Source organism: Pseudophryne corroboree, chromosome 1 (genome assembly GCF_028390025.1).
Source record: "Pseudophryne corroboree isolate aPseCor3 chromosome 1, aPseCor3.hap2, whole genome shotgun sequence".
Classification (NCBI taxonomy): Eukaryota; Metazoa; Chordata; class Amphibia; order Anura; family Myobatrachidae; genus Pseudophryne; species Pseudophryne corroboree.
The window spans coordinates 897,503,451-897,519,300 of record NC_086444.1 but is presented as its reverse complement, the minus strand read 5'-3'; the positions used below and the strand labels follow the sequence as shown (position 1 = coordinate 897,519,300).

Sequence of the window (15,850 nt, the reverse complement as noted above, 5' to 3'; positions counted from 1 at the left end):
TTTGTGTGTATAGTGGCATGTGCGATTGACAGATCATTGGTCACATTATAATGAAATCATACCATTTCACTGCCCAGTATGTGATTACATTGATAGTTGCTTTGAGCGACCATGGGCTGGGCTGGCTAAGTATGAAAAGTAAATTACATTTTGGGTACAAACCATTAATCTTTTAAATGACCTTTCTACTCTATAATAGTCTTCTATTTCTCCTCCCATGTGCTATTACCCATTCTGATTGTGTTTCCTTCAGCTTCTTAAAATGCTTTATTCCTTAACAAAAGTTCCTTCTCATTCCTAAATGACAATGGGCCTGATTCAGCATGGATCGCAAAAGCAAAATCTTTCTGTAATGGGTAAAACCATGGGGGTCATTCCGACCCGTTCGCACGCTGCGGTTCATTGCAGGGGTGTGAACGGGTCGGAACTACCCATGCGTGGCGGCCGCACTGTGCAGGCGCGTCGTTGCCTGGCAACGTCCGTCGCCGGGCAGCGACGCCGCGTACGAAGAAAGCAGTCGCAGCGGCGACCGCAAGAAGATTTACAGGAGGAAGGCGTTCCGGGGCATCAGCTCACTGTTTTCCAGGCGTGGAGATCCAAAGGCAGGCGTGTCTAGGCGTTTACAGGGCGGATGTCTGACATCAATTCCGGGACCTTCATCGCTGGATCCATCGCACAGGGTAAGTAAGTGCAGGGCTAGTTTTGTTTTACACAAAACTTTTTTAGCATAGCAGGGCTGCACAAGCGATCGCAGCCCTGCTATGCTAAAATACACTCCCCCATAGGCGTCGTCAAGTTGATCGCACGAGCAGCAAAAAGTTTTAACGTGCGATCATCTCAGAATGACCCCCCATGTGCACTGCAGGGGGGGGCAAATCTAACATGTGCACTGGTGGGGTATAGTATTTCTGTGCAGGGTAAATACTGGCTGCTTTATTTTTACACTGCAATTTAGATTTCAGTTTGAACACACCCCACCCAAATCTAACTCTCTCTGCACATGTTACTTCTAGTGTTCACTCTAGAATCCGGGCAGGACAGGGCGCCGGATCTAGAGGGGCACTAGCGTGCGTGCGCGGCGAAAAGGGGGTGCAGCCATGCAAAATAGGGGGCGGGGTCATTGCGGGTACTAAAAAGGGGCGTGGACGGCTGGCGGCGTCACTGTTGGGGGCGTGCCCAGCACCTACGGAGGTGCTGGGCTTCCCCCAGGCGCTCTCTCAGCGTGAATGGATGCGCGCGGCATCTTTATACGGCTGTGAGGGCAGGAAGCGGGCGGCAGTTTTAGCAGGGCGCTGCAGAAAGAGCAGAGCGGGTTTTGCCCTTAAAAAATCGGGCAGGGCGCGGCGCCCTGCTAAAACTGCCTAGCGTGAACACTAACATCTGCCCCACCTGCAGTGCAACATGGGTTTAGGGAAAGATTTTTTTTTTTTTGCGATCCATGCTGAATCAGTCTCTGTGTTTTTTACCGGCTGTATCTAATTATACATGGTTCAGGATGGCTGGAATTGTAATCCATATGCACACTATTTACAACGCTGTATTGTTCTCTCTGTTCTAGATAATTTGAGATTTTGCCATTGCTAATGAAAGTGTCATCAGAATGAGTCAGCAAGGCTACGTGGCACCATCTCCATACTCCCAACCTCAGCCTGGATTGGGAGGTTATCCTCCTGGCTATGGAACACCTGCCATGTCACCTACCTATGGACATCATGCCGGGTCAAATGTTGGCTCTCCCCCACCTCAAATAGGTCTGTATTTTAAAATGAAATATACAATATAAGTAAATAGCATTTGGTATCAAGTGAACCCAAAAAGTTACATTTTTGAGGCCCTTCTGTTGAGCTTAATAAATGCACATCATGAACCGGATGTTATAGCGCCCGAGTTCGGCGTCCGTGCGGGTTGCCATCCGAACTCGGATGTTTTTTTTAAAGGAGCATTCATCTTCAAGGCATGGTTTAGCCTTGTACATGATTTCACCTTTAAAAATATGTCCGAGTTCGGCCGGCATCCCGCATGGCCGCCGAACTCAGGCGCTATTACATCCGTCCCCTTAGCTGGTTCCATATAAGGTCCTGCTGACTTCTTGATTTCCCAAATGCTACATTATTTTCTTCAAGCCCCAACAGAGGGATAATTATTGGGTAACATGACCAATTGGACTGGAGTGTGGGGGAACTTTTACCCACATGCTGTACCACCCCCTTTTTGAAGCAAGGAAAACAAAAATCTCTCTGTCACTTTGGTTGTAATTCTTTCCTCTGCAGGATAGTGTAAAGGGCATATTTATTCCAAGTCACATGGTAACGGTTGTTTCTCTTACGTCCTAGAGGATGCTGGGAACTCCGTAAGGACCATGGGGTATAGACGGGCTCCGCAGGAGACATGGGCACTATAAAGAACTTTAGAATGGGTGTGCACTGGCTCCTCCCTCTATGCCCCTCCTCCAGACCTCAGTTAGATCCTGTGCCCAGAGGAGACTGGGTGCACTACAGGGGAGCTCTCCTGAGTTTCTCTAAAAAAAGAATTTTGTTAGGTTTTTTTATTTTCAGGGAGCACTGCTGGCAACAGGCTCCCTGCATCGTGGGACTGAGAAGAGAGAAGCAGACCTACTTAAATGATAGGCGCTGCTTCTTTTTTTTTTTTCAAAAACTGTTTTTATTATAGTTTTTTTGACAGGTACTTTTTTGAGTACTTATACATAATGATAGTTTTGACAGTAAATAAAGGAGATCATAACAGACATAAGCGAATACTGAGTGAGATTGGGCCACATAAACGGGGGAAGACATATAGTCTATATGGCTGTGCACAGGCACAGTTAATATATACAGAAGATAGGAAAAAGTGAATTAACCCAAAAAACCAGCAATAGGAGTCAAAATTGGAAAGGTCAAATTGCCATTACCCATCTATATTTAGCTGGAGGTGCACCTGTAAGCATTATACAGTATCTAGAAAAAAGAGAGGAAGATGACCACAAGACGGTCATCCGCCTAAGAAGGCTTACTTTGTGATGCACTCTTTTATTTTATCGAATATGTAATAATTATATAATTAAAACTTAACATTTATTTAGTATTGTTATAATATTGTGGCCAAAAATAGACATAAACAACAAATATTGGTCAATATTGACCTGTAGGTATGTATAAACAATTAAGGTTAACTAATAAATATTAATTTTGTATATACCCACACTTATGTTGTAACAATGAAAAGCAAAATGTGAAAATATAAATCAATTTTAAAACGGGTTGATAAGCAATCACAGAGATCCTTCCAAAATAATTTATACTGGGTCTCTATTCGATTACCCGATTAGCGGTCCACGTTATCTCAGTTGATGCACTTCTCCTTTGATTAGGTGAGAAAAGAGAATCATGTCCTCTAATTAGGCAGGAGCAGTGGGTATTAGTTAAATCACAATAAGTGATAACCACCAACACACCTTAGAGCCTTAGAGTATTGATCAAATTACCAAATTGTGATCCAACATCCCAGCCATAAGTCATGGATGTAAATACACACTGATTGTCATTTACCAGATGATATAACCGTTTATCAGTATAATCACTGTGTCCTTTAAGCCTGCATGTATTCTAGAACACAGTAAAACAAATAATTATCGTTGTGATAGATGGATAATAGTGGATGTATTTGGCTGATAAAGGTCAGTGCCAATCAGATCACCTGCCAATATAATGAGGCGAACAAGTGATATCACAATAGATGACTGATTGCGGATACAAATGGCAAAAAATAGGGGGAGGTGGGGGGTTTTTCGCCAATCAAATCACCTGTAACAGAGTAATGCCATCAGAGGGTGTTTAAACATTAATCAGCATAAACATTGTACCGTAACGTTTAAATGTGCCAGCCTGTATAAAATCAATCCTTGTTTGGGTCAGGCTGCATAAGTTAAATGCAACAAAACACACCTTCCCAGGTCAATGATCCATACAGTATGTATGCAGATAATCCAATTTATACATATTTAGATGACCATATACATAGAGAGGGTAAACATGTAACTGAATTTCTCTGAGAGGGTGCAGATGTCCCAGCAACTATCGGTCAATTCCCCTTTCTGCTGTCGTCCCATGTGAATCAAATCAGTGAATGGGAACGATGAGAGTTCGGGTCATACCGGTTGTTGGGACAGAAGAAAGAAGTGCGAGTTACTTCTGCTGTCCACAAACCGGACCTCCACTCCCCTGTTGTGTCGCCACAGTGCAGGGGCAGCGGGAGACCTATCGTGGATGAGAGAGCCGCTCTGAGTCGTATAGAGAGCGGGTGTGTATCGGCATTAGTGTGTGCACGCTGAGTGCAGCGGACCGCTCACGTGACCAGACGCCGGGTCGGGTTTGAGAATTCCACGCTCCCGGAGACAGTGTACGTCTGGATTACCAATTGATGACGTACGTTTCACCACGGGCTTGTTCACATCACACCTGGCCAATATCAATAGTGTACAACTAGGGCTGTCTTGGCGAAGACAAGCGCAATACTAAACTGAAAAAGAGGGTAAGGGAAGGGATGGAGAGAGGGGGTTGGGGGATGGGGATGGGGAGGGGGAGGGGGGGGGGGAGATGACGCTACCAGAGTATGTGTGCACGGTGAGTGATATCATAATGAAGATAGCAACATGTGCAGTAATCAAACATATTGAAGGCAAAAAATTTAAACAAGCATCTGTAATACGGGAGTCGGTCTGAAACCACAAAGTCAGTGGAAGGAAAGAGAAAGGAGGAAGCTCTGGAGGGGAATCAATACAATTTTACCTAAATTTGAGTGACATTGCATATCTCCTGTGACAGGATTGTGGGCGGCAAGGATCCGCTGGGGAGGGAGAGATGGATAGATAAATATTGAAGAGGGATAGAGGAGACAGAGGAGAGAAATGAGGAGGGCTGAGGCTCTGAAATTATCTGGCCATTGTCCAGGAAGTGTTTTCGAAGGACTGAGTAAACGTGGCGTAGGTCGGGGGGTCTAAAGTGGTGATATAGGGGTCCCATTTCCTATGGTAGCTCACAAGACCTGGGTGATCAGGAAGCTGTACGGTCCTACGGTCTAGGTAGAGGTTTTGTAGCATAATTTTTAAAACTTCACGTAATGATGGGGCAGAGCTAACAATCCAGTGTTTCAGGATTGTCTTTTTCGCGACCGTGAAGAGCATAGTGATCATGGGGAACAAGGGTTTGAGGCCCTTGACGTCCTGCCATATTTTGAAATTTATGCAGAGACACGCCAGGGGGTCGGGTTTCAGGGAGAACGAGAAGTGGCTGTTGATAAACCCAAAAAGCTTATTCTAAAAACGCCTAATCTTGGTGCAATTCCAGAGACAGTGAAAGAAATCAGCTCTTGCTCCCCTGCATTTTGGACATCTGTCAGAGACATTTGAGTCGATGTAGGATTGGGTACAGGGAGGGAGGTAAGCTCTGTGTATGGATTTGAGATGTACCTCTTGCAGGTAGGCTGATCCCAGGGTGGACATGGTAGAGAGAAAATGTTGGGTGACAATTTCATATGGAGGCATTTCAGGAATATCTGCCTTCCAGGCGGCAATCAATTTTTGTATGTAAGGCTTGGCGGGGTCATTTACTATAAAAGTGTATATGTTTCTCTGACGTCCTAAGTGGATGCTGGGACTCCGTAAGGTCCATGGGGAATAGCGGCTCCGCAGGAGACTGGGCACAACTAAAAGAAAGCTTTAGACTAACTGGTGTGCACTGGCTCCTCCCACTATGACCCTCCTCCAGACTTCAGTTAGAATCTTGTGCCCGGCTGAGCTGGATGCACACTAGGGGCTCTCCTGAGCTCCTAGAAAGAAAGTATATTTAGGTTTTTTATTTTACAGTGAGATCTGCTGGCAACAGACTCACTGCAGCGAGGGACTAAGGGGAGAAGAAGCGAACCTACCTGACTGAAGATAGCTTGGGCTTCTTAGGCTACTGGACACCATTAGCTCCAGAGGGATCGAACACAGGACCCGACCTCGATCGTTCGGTCCCGGAGTCGCGCCGCCGGCCCCCTTACAGAGCCAGAAGCAAGAAGTGTTCTGGAAAATCGGCGGCAGAAGACTTCTGTCTTCAACAAGGTAGCGCACAGCACTGCAGCTGTGCGCCATTGCTCCTCATGCACACCTCACACTCCGGTCACTGATGGGTGTAGGGCGCTGGGGGGGGGGGCGCCCTGAGGGCACTATAATACACCTTGGCTGGCAAATCTACACCATATATAGTCAGGAAGGCTATATAGGTGTAAAAATACCCCTGCCAGAATTCCAGAAAAAGCGGGAGAAGTCCGCCGGAAAAAGGGCGGGGCTATCTCCCTCAGCACACTGGCGCCATTTTTCCCTCACAGCTCCGCTGGAAGGACGCTCCCTGGCTCTCCCCTGCAGTGTCAAGCTACATAAGGGTAAAAAAGAGAGGGGGGGCACTAAATTTAGGCGCAGTATATGTAATATAAGCAGCTATAAGGGAAAAAACACTCATTTATAGTGGGATCCCTGTGTTATATAGCGCTCTGGTGTGTGCTGGCATACTCTCTCTCTGTCTCCCCAAAGGGCTTTGTGGGGTCCTGTCCTCTGTCAGAGCATTCCCTGTGTGTATGCGGTGTGTCGGTACGGCTGTGTCGACATGTTTGATGAGGAGGCTTATGTGGAGGCGGAGCAGATGCCTATAAATGTGATGTCACCCCCTGCGGGGCCGACACCTGAGTGGATGGTTATGTGGAAGGAATTACGCGACAGTGTCGACTCCTTACATAAAAGGTTTGACGACATACCAAATATGGGACAGCCGGCTTCTCAGCCTGTGCCTGCCCAGGCGTCTCAAAAGCCATCAGGGGCTCTAAAACGCCCGCTACCTCAGATGGCAGACACAGATGTCGACACGGATACCGACTCCAGTGTCGACGACGATGAGACTAATGTAACTTCCAATAGGGCCACACGTTACATGATTGAGGCAATAAAAAATGTGTTGCACATTTCTGATGTTACCCCCGGTACCACAAAAAAGGGTATTATGTTTGGAGAGAAAAAACTACCAGTAGTTTTTCCTCCATCTGAGGAGTTAAATGAAGTGTGTGAAGAAGCGTGGGCTTCCGCCGATAAAAAACTAGTAATTTCTAAAAGGTTACTAATGACGTACCCTTTCCCGCCAGAGGATAGGTCACGTTGGGAAACATCCCCTAGGGTGGATAAAGCGCTTACACGCTTGTCAAAGAAAGTGGCACTACCGTCTCCGGATACGGCCGCCCTAAAGGAACCTGCTGATAGAAAGCAGGAGGCTATCGTGAAGTCTGTATATACACACACAGGTATTATACTGAGACCAGCTATTGCTTCAGCATGGATGTGCAGTGCTGCAGCTGCGTGGTCAGATTCCCTGTCGGAAAATATTGATACCCTAGACAGGGACACTATATTGCTAACCGTAGAGCATATTAAAGACGCAGTCTTATACATGAGAGATGCACAGAGCAAAAGTCCTCCCCCGCTTCCTCTAAGTCCACTGCATGACGCTGGGGCTCCACAGGCGGAGCCAGGTACGGTGGGGGCCCGTCTCAAAAATTTCAGCGATCAGTGGGCTCGCTCACGGGTGGATCCCTGGATCTTTCAAGTAGTATCTCAGGGGTACAAGCTGGAATTCGAGACATCTCTCCCCCCGCCGTTTCCTCAAATCTGCCTTGCCAACAACTCCCTCAGGCAGGGAGGCAGTGCTAGAGGCAATTCACAAGCTGTATTCCCAGCAGGTGATAGTAAAGGTGCCCCTACTTCAACAAGGACGGGGTTACTATTCCACAATGTTTGTGGTACCGAAACCGGACGGTTCGGTGAGACCCATTTTAAATTTGAAATCCTTGAACACATATATAAAAAAATTTAAGTTCAAGATGGAATCGCTCAGGGCGGTTATTGCAAGCCTGGACGAGGGGGATTACATGGTATCACTGGACATCAAGGATGCTTACCTGCATGTCCCCATTTACCATCCTCACTAGGAGTACCTCAGATTTGTGGTACAGGATTGTCATTACCAATTCCAGACGTTGCCGTTCGGTCTATCCACGGCTCCGAGGGTCTTTACCAAGATAATGGCCGAAATGATGATACTCCGTCGGAAGAAGGGAGTTTTAATTATCCCGTACTTGGACGATCTCCTGATAAAGGCGAGGTCCAGGGAGCAGTTGTTAGTCGGGGTAGCACTATCTCGGGAGGTGCTACAACAGCACGGCTGGATTCTAAATATTCCAAAGTCACAGCTGGTCCCTACGACACGTCTACTGTTCCTGGGGATGGTTCTGGACACAGAACAGAAAAAAGTGTTTCTCCCAGAGGAGAAGGCCAAGGAGTTGTCATCTCCAGTCAGAGGCCTCCTAAAACCAAAACAGGTGTCGGTGCATCACTGCACATGGATCCTGGGAAAGATGGTAGCTTCCTACGAAGCAATTCCATTCGGCAGGTTCCATGCATGAACCTTTCAGTGGGACCTGTTGGACAAGTGATCCGGATCGCATCTTCAGATGCATCGGCTGATAACCCTGTCTCCAAGGACAAGGGTGTCTCTGCTGTGGTGGCTGCAAAGTGCTCATCTTAAGGAGGGCCGCAGATTCGGCATACAGGACTGGGTCCTGGTGACCACGGATGCCAGCCTTCGAGGCTGGGGGGCAGTCACACAGGGAAGAAACTTCCAAGGACTATGGTCAAGTCAGGAGACTTCCCTACACATAAATATTCTGGAACTGAGGGCCATTTTTAATGCCCTAAGTCAGGCAAAACCCCTGCTTCAAAACCAGCCGGTACTGATCCAGTCAGACAATATCACGGCAGTCGCCCATGTAAACCGACAGGGCGGCACGAGAAGCAGGACGGCGATGGCAGAAGCCACAAGGATTCTCCGATGGGCAGAAAATCACGTGTTAGCACTGTCAGCAGTGTTCATTCCGGGAGTGGACAACTGGGAAGCAGACTTCCTCAGCAGGCACGACCTCCACCCGGGAGAGTGGGGACTTCATCCAGAAGTCTTCCAACTGATTGTAAACCGTTGGGAAAGGCCACAGGTGGACATGATGGCGTCCCGCCTAAACAAAAAGCTAGAAAGATATTGCGCCAGGTCAAGAGACCCGCAGGCGATAGCTGTGGACGCTCTAGTGACACCGTGGGTGTACCGGTCGGTTTATGTGTTCCTTCCTCTTCCTCTCATACCAAAGGTACTGAGGATAATAAGGAGAAGAGGAGTAAAAACTATACTCATTGTTCCGGATTGGCCAAGAAGAGCTTGGTACCCGGATCTTCAAGAAATGATCTCAGAGGACCCATGGCCTCTGCCGCTCAGACAGGACCAGCTGCAGCAGGGGCCCTGTCTGTTCCAAGACTTACCGCAGCTGCGTTTGACGGCATGGCGGTTGAACACCGGATCCTGAAGGAAAAGGGTATTCCGGAGGAAGTCATTCCTAGGCTGATTAAAGCTAGGAAGGAAGTAACCGCGAACCATTATCACCGCATATGGCGAAAATATGTTGCGTGGTGTGAGGCCAGGAAGGCCCCAACGGAGGAATTTCAGCTGGGCCGTTTCCTGCACTTCTTACAGTCAGGGGTGACTATGGGCCTAAAATTGGGTTCCATTAAGGTCCAGATTTCGGCTCTATCGATTTTCTTCCAGAGAGAATTGGCTTCACTGCCTGAAGTTCAGACTTTTGTTAAGGGAGTGCTGCATATTCAGCCCCCTTTTGTGCCTCCAGTGGCACCTTGGGATCTCAACGTGGTGTTGGATTTCCTAAAGTCACATTGGTTTGAGCCACTTAAAACCGTGGAATTGAAGTATCTCACGTGGAAAGTGGTAATGTTGTTGGCCTTGGCTTCGGCCAGGCGTGTATCAGAATTGGCGGCTTTGTCATGTAAAAGCCCTTATCTGATTTTCCATATAGATAGGGCAGAATTGAGGACTCGTCCCCAATTTCTCCCTAAGGTGGTATCAGCCTTTCATCTGAACCAGCCTATCGTGGTGCCTGCGGCTACTAAAGACTTGGAGGCTTCCAAGTTGTTGGACGTAGTCAGGGCCCTGAAAATTTATGTTTCCAGCACAGCTGGAGTCAGAAAGACTGACTCGCTATTTATCCTGTATGCGCCCCACAAGTTGGGTGCACCTGCTTCAAAGCAGACTATTGCTCTCTGGATCTGTAGTACGATTCAGCTTGCACATTCTGCGGCTGGACTGCCGCATCCTAAATCGGTAAAAGCCCATTCCACGAGGAAGGTGGGCTCTTCTTGGGCGGCTGCCCGAGGGGTCTCGGCTCTTCAACTTTGCCGAGCAGCTACTTGGTCGGGGTCAAACACGTTTGCTAAATTTTACAGGTTTGACACCCTGGCTGAGGAGGACCTAGAGTTTGCCCATTCGGTGCTGCAGAGTCATCCGCACTCTCCCGCCCGTTTGGGAGCTTTGGTATAATCCCCATGGTCCTTACGGAGTCCCAGCATCCACTTAGGACGTCAGAGAAAATAAGAATTTACTCACCGGTAATTCTATTTCTCGTAGTCCGTAGTGGATGCTGGGCGCCCATCCCAAGTGCGGATTGTCTGCAATACTTGTATATAGTTATTGTTTAACTAAAGGGTTATTGTTGAGCCATCTGTTGAGAGGCTCAGTTGTTATCATACTGTTAACTGGGTATTGTATCACGAGTTATACGGTGTGATTGGTGTGGCTGGTAAGAGTCTTACCCGGGATTCAAAATCCTTCCTTATTGTGTCAGCTCTTCCGGGCACAGTATCCTAACTGAAGTCTGGAGGAGGGTCATAGTGGGAGGAGCCAGTGCACACCAGTTAGTCTAAAGCTTTCTTTTAGTTGTGCCCAGTCTCCTGCGGAGCCGCTATTCCCCATGGTCCTTACGGAGTCCCAGCATCCACTACGGACTACGAGAAATATAATTACCGGTGAGTAAATTCTTATTTTTTCTGTTTATAGGGGTGCGTTTCCCAGTATCTGAGGACTTTTGCTAAGGGGGAAGTGGGGGTAGGGATATATGACTCGAGAGTCAAGGAAGATATATAATGTCTAGTTTGTAGGAACATGAAGAAGTGTGAGGAGGGGAGGGAGTACCTGTCTTTCAGTGTGGTGAACTGTGAAGTGTGGCCCCCAGGGTCAAATACTTGGGTAGCTGTACATAGCCCTCTTTCCCTCCAGCGGGTGAAAAGGGAGTTGTGAAGGGATGGGGTGAATGAAGGGTTTCCCCATAAGGTTACATATGGAGAGGCTGTATGGTCGCTGCGCAGTTTTTTGTGAAGTTTCACCCAGCTAAGGTAAGTGTCTTTGAAGAGAGGGTGTTCCAATATGGAGGGTGGGATACAGGGTCGTCTAGAGTGTAGTAGAGCACAAGGGGAGAAGGGGTGGAAGATGGCAGAGTCCAGGGCTAAATCAGTATATGTGCTTCGTCCAAAAAGCCAGTCTGCGGCGTACCGGAGAAACACCACTAAGGAATATGAGAGGAGGTCGGGGACGCCCGCTCCACCCACAGCTCGATCCATCACAAGTTTAAGGAAAGCAATTTTAGGTTTCTTCCCTTGCCACAAAAAGTGGGTCATCGCCTCCCGCAGTCTGTGCCCGTCCGTATCTCGTAGGCGTATCGGGAGGGATTGGATGATGTAGAATATTTTTGGGAAAATAACAGACTTAAGGACCGCGACTCTGCCCAACAGTGAGAGGGGCAAATTAAGCCATCCCTCTAATCTGGTAAGTGTATCTTTAATGACTGGGGAGAAGTTGAGATCGTAGATCTTAGATAGATCACAGGGTACGTTAACACCTAAGTATTTAAAGTGTGACTGAGTAATCTTGAATGGGGTGGTAAGTGTGAGGGAGGAGAGGTCTGGAAGGGGGATGTTAATTGGTAGCATTTCAGATTTAGTGACATTGATTCTGTAGCCTGCCGTCTTCCCGAAATCTGAGATCAGGTGCATAATTTCAGGTATGGAGGAGATCGGTTTAGAAATGAATAGCAGCATGTCATCTGCAAAAAGGCCGACCTTTAGTTCAATGTCACCAATATGAATGCCGTTATAAGATTTAGACTGCCTGAGGGCCAAGGCTAGAGGTTCTAGTGCAATGGCGAAGAGGAGGGGAGAGAGAAGGCAACCCTGTCTCGTGCCCCTTCCTATGGGGAAGGCTATAGAGAGAAACCCATTGCAAGAGACATATGAGGTGGGGTTAGAGTAAAGGGTTTTGATTGCTTGGATGAAGGAGTCTGGGAAGAGGAATTGACGCATGGTGGCATAAAGGTGAGGCCATTCAACTAGGTCAAAGGCCTTGTCGGCATCCAGGGAGAGTATGGCATACCCTCCGGGGGACGCATGCTTGTTGCAAGTATGGAGGGCCGCGATCACTTTTCTCTGACGTCCTAAGTGGATGCTGGGACTCCGTAAGGACCATGGGGAATAGCGGCTCCGCAGGAGACTGGGCACAACTAAAAGAAAGCTTTTGGTCTAACTGGTGTGCACTGGCTCCTCCCTCTATGACCCTCCTCCAGACTTCAGATAGAATCTTGTGCCCGGATGAGCTGGATGCACACTAGGGGCTCTCCGGAGCTCCTAGAAAAGAAAGTATATTTTAGGTTTTTTATTTTCAGTGAGATCTCCTGGCAACAGACTCACTGCTACGAGGGACTAAGGGGAGAAGAAGCGAATCTACCTGACTGGAGATAGTTTGGGCTTCTTAGGCTACTGGACACCATTAGCTCCAGAGGGATCGAACACAGGACCCGACCTCGATCGTTCGGTCCCGGAGCCGCGCCGCCGTCCCCCTTACAGAGCCAGAAGCATGAAGATGGTCCTGGAAATCGGCGGCAGAAGACTTCGGTCTTCAACAAGGTAGCGCACAGCACTGCAGCTGTGCGCCATTGCTCCTCATGCACACCTCACACTCCGGTCACTGATGGGTGCAGGGCGCTGGGGGGGGGGGGCGCCCTGAGAAGCAATATGAATACCTTGGCTGGCAAAAAAATCACAATATATAGTCCCAGAGGCTATATATGTGATAAATACCCCTGCCAGAATCCATAAAAAAAGCGGGAGAAAAGTCAGCCGAAAAAGGGGCGGGGCTATCTCCCTCAGCACACTGGCGCCATTTTCCCTCACAGCTCCGCTGGAAGGATCGCTCCCTGGCTCTCCCCTGCAGTTTCAAGCTACAGAAGGGTAAAAAAGAGAGGGGGGCACTAAATTTAGGCGCAGCAATATATATTTATAAGCAGCTATAGGGAAAACACTCAGTTATAGTGTTAATCCCTGTGTTATATAGCGCTCTGGTGTGTGCTGGCATACTCTCTCTCTGTCTCCCCAAAGGGCTTTGTGGGGTCCTGTCCTCTGTCAGAGCATTCCCGATGTGTGTGCGGTGTGTCGGTACGGCTGTGTCGACATGTTTGATGAGGAGGCTTATGTGGAGGCGGAGCAGATGCCGATAAATGTGATGTCACCCCCTGCGGGGCCGACACCTGAGTGGATGGTTATGTGGAAGGAATTACGTGACAGTGTCGACTCCTTACATAAAAGGTTTGACGACATACCAAATATGGGACAGCCGGCTTCTCAGCCTGTGCCTGCCCATGCGTCTCAAAAGCCATCAGGGGCTCTAAAACGCCCGCTACCTGAGATGGCAGACACAGATGTCGACACGGATACTGACTCCAGTGTCGACGAGGATGAGACTAATGTAACTTCCAATAGGGCCACACGTTACATGATTGAGGCTATGAAAAATGTGTTGCACATTTCTGATGTTACCCCCGGTACCACAAAAAAGGGTATTATGTTTGGAGAGAAAAAACTACCAGTAGTTTTTCCTCCATCTGAGGAGTTAAATGAAGTGTGTGAAGAAGCGTGGGCTTCCCCGATAAGAAACTAGTAATTTCTAAAAGGTTACTAATGACGTACCCTTTCCCGCCAGAGGATAGGTCACGTTGGGAAACATCCCTAGGGTGGATAAAGCGCTCACACGCTTGTCAAAGAAGGTGGCACTACCGTCTCCGGATACGGCCGCCCTAAAGGAACCTGCTGATAGAAAGCAGGAGGCTATCCTGAAGTCTGTATATACACACACAGGTATTATACTGAGACCAGCTATTGCTTCAGCATGGATGTGCAGTGCTGCAGCTGCGTGGTCAGATTCCCTGTCGGAAAATATTGATACCCTAGACAGGGACACTATATTGCTAACCGTAGAGCATATTAAAGACGCAGTCTTATACATGAGAGATGCACAGAGGGATATTTGCCGGCTGGCATCTAAAATAAGTGCAATGTCCATTTCTGCCAGGAGAGGGTTATGGACTCGGCAGTGGACAGGTGATGCAGATTCTAAAAGGCACATGGAAGTTTTGCCTTATAAGGGTGAGGAGTTGTTCGGGGATGGTCTCTCGGTCCTCGTTTCCACAGCAACAGCTGGGAAGTCTGCATTTTTACCCCATGTTCCCTCACAGCCAAAGAAAGCACCGTATTATCAGGTACAGTCCTTTCGGCCCCATAAGGGCAAGCGGGTTAGAGGCGCGTCCTTTCTGCCCAGAGGCAGAGGTAGAGGGAAATAGCTGCAGCATGCAGCCAGTTCCCAAGAGCAAAAGTCCTCCCCCGCTTCCTCTAAGTCCACCGCATGACGCTGGGGCTCCACAGGCGGAGCCAGGTACGGTGGGGGCCCGTCTCAAAAATTTCAGCAATCAGTGGGCTCGCTCACGGGTGGATCCCTGGATCTTTCAAGTAGTATCTCAGGGGTACAAGCTGGAATTCGAGACATCTCCCCCCCGCCGTTTCCTCAAATCTGCCTTGCCAACAACTCCCTCAGGCAGGGAGGCAGTGCTAGAGGCAATTCACAAGCTGTATTCCCAGCAGGTGATAGTCAAGGTGCCCCTACTTCAACAAGGACGGGGTTACTATTCCACAATGTTTGTGGTACCGAAACCGGACGGTTCGGTGAGACCCATTTTAAATTTGAAATCCTTGAACACATATATAAAAAAATTCAAGTTCAAGATGGAATCGCTCAGGGCGGTTATTGCAAGCCTGGACGAGGGGGATTACATGGTATCACTGGACATCAAGGATGCTTACCTGCATGTCCCCATTTACCATCCTCACCAGGAGTACCTCAGATTTGTGGTACAGAATTGTCATTACCAATTCCAGACGTTGCCGTTTGGTCTATCCACGGCTCCGAGGGTCTTTACCAAGGTAATGGCCGAAATGATGATACTCCTTCGAAAGAAGGGAGTTTTAATTATCCCGTACTTGGACGATCTCCTGATAAAGGCAAGGTCCAGGGAGCAGTTGTTAGTCGGGGTAGCACTATCTCGGGAGGTGCTACAACAGCACGGCTGGATTCTAAATATTCCAAAGTCACAGCTGGTCCCTACGACACGTCTACTGTTCCTGGGGATGGTTCTGGACACAGAACAGAAAAAAGTGTTTCTCCCGGAGGAGAAGGCCAAGGAGCTGTCATCTCTAGTCAGAGGCCTCCTAAAACCAAAACAGGTGTCGGTGCATCACTGCACACGGATCCTGGGAAAGATGGTAGCTTCCTACGAAGCAATTCCATTCGGCAGGTTCCATGCATGAACCTTTCAGTGGGACCTGTTGGACAAGTGGTCCGGATCGCATCTTCAGATGCATCGGCTGATAACCCTGTCTCCAAGGACCAGGGTGTCTCTGCTGTGGTGGCTGCAAAGTGCTCATCTTCAAGAAGGCCGCAGATTCGGCATACAGGACTGGGTCCTGGTGACCACGGATGCCAGCCTTCGAGGCTGGGGGGCAGTCACACAGGGAAGAAACTTCCAAGGACTATGGTCAAGTCAGGAGACTTCC

The 15,850-nt window shown here is 48.4% G+C and overlaps 1 protein-coding gene across 3 annotated transcripts in view; it reads left to right on the top strand.

The window, feature by feature from the left end:
* The window catches only part of SEC24D (SEC24 homolog D, COPII coat complex component), a 451,689-nt gene that overhangs the window by 63,867 nt on the left and 371,972 nt on the right, over nucleotides 1–15,850 (top strand). For all 3 annotated transcript variants that reach the window (XM_063920228.1, XM_063920226.1, XM_063920227.1), the window contains exon 2: nucleotides 1,559–1,751. In XM_063920228.1, coding sequence (XP_063776298.1) covers nucleotides 1,601–1,751 — 151 coding nt within the window. In that variant the 5' untranslated portion in view covers nucleotides 1,559–1,600. The remainder of the gene's footprint in view (nucleotides 1–1,558; nucleotides 1,752–15,850) is intronic.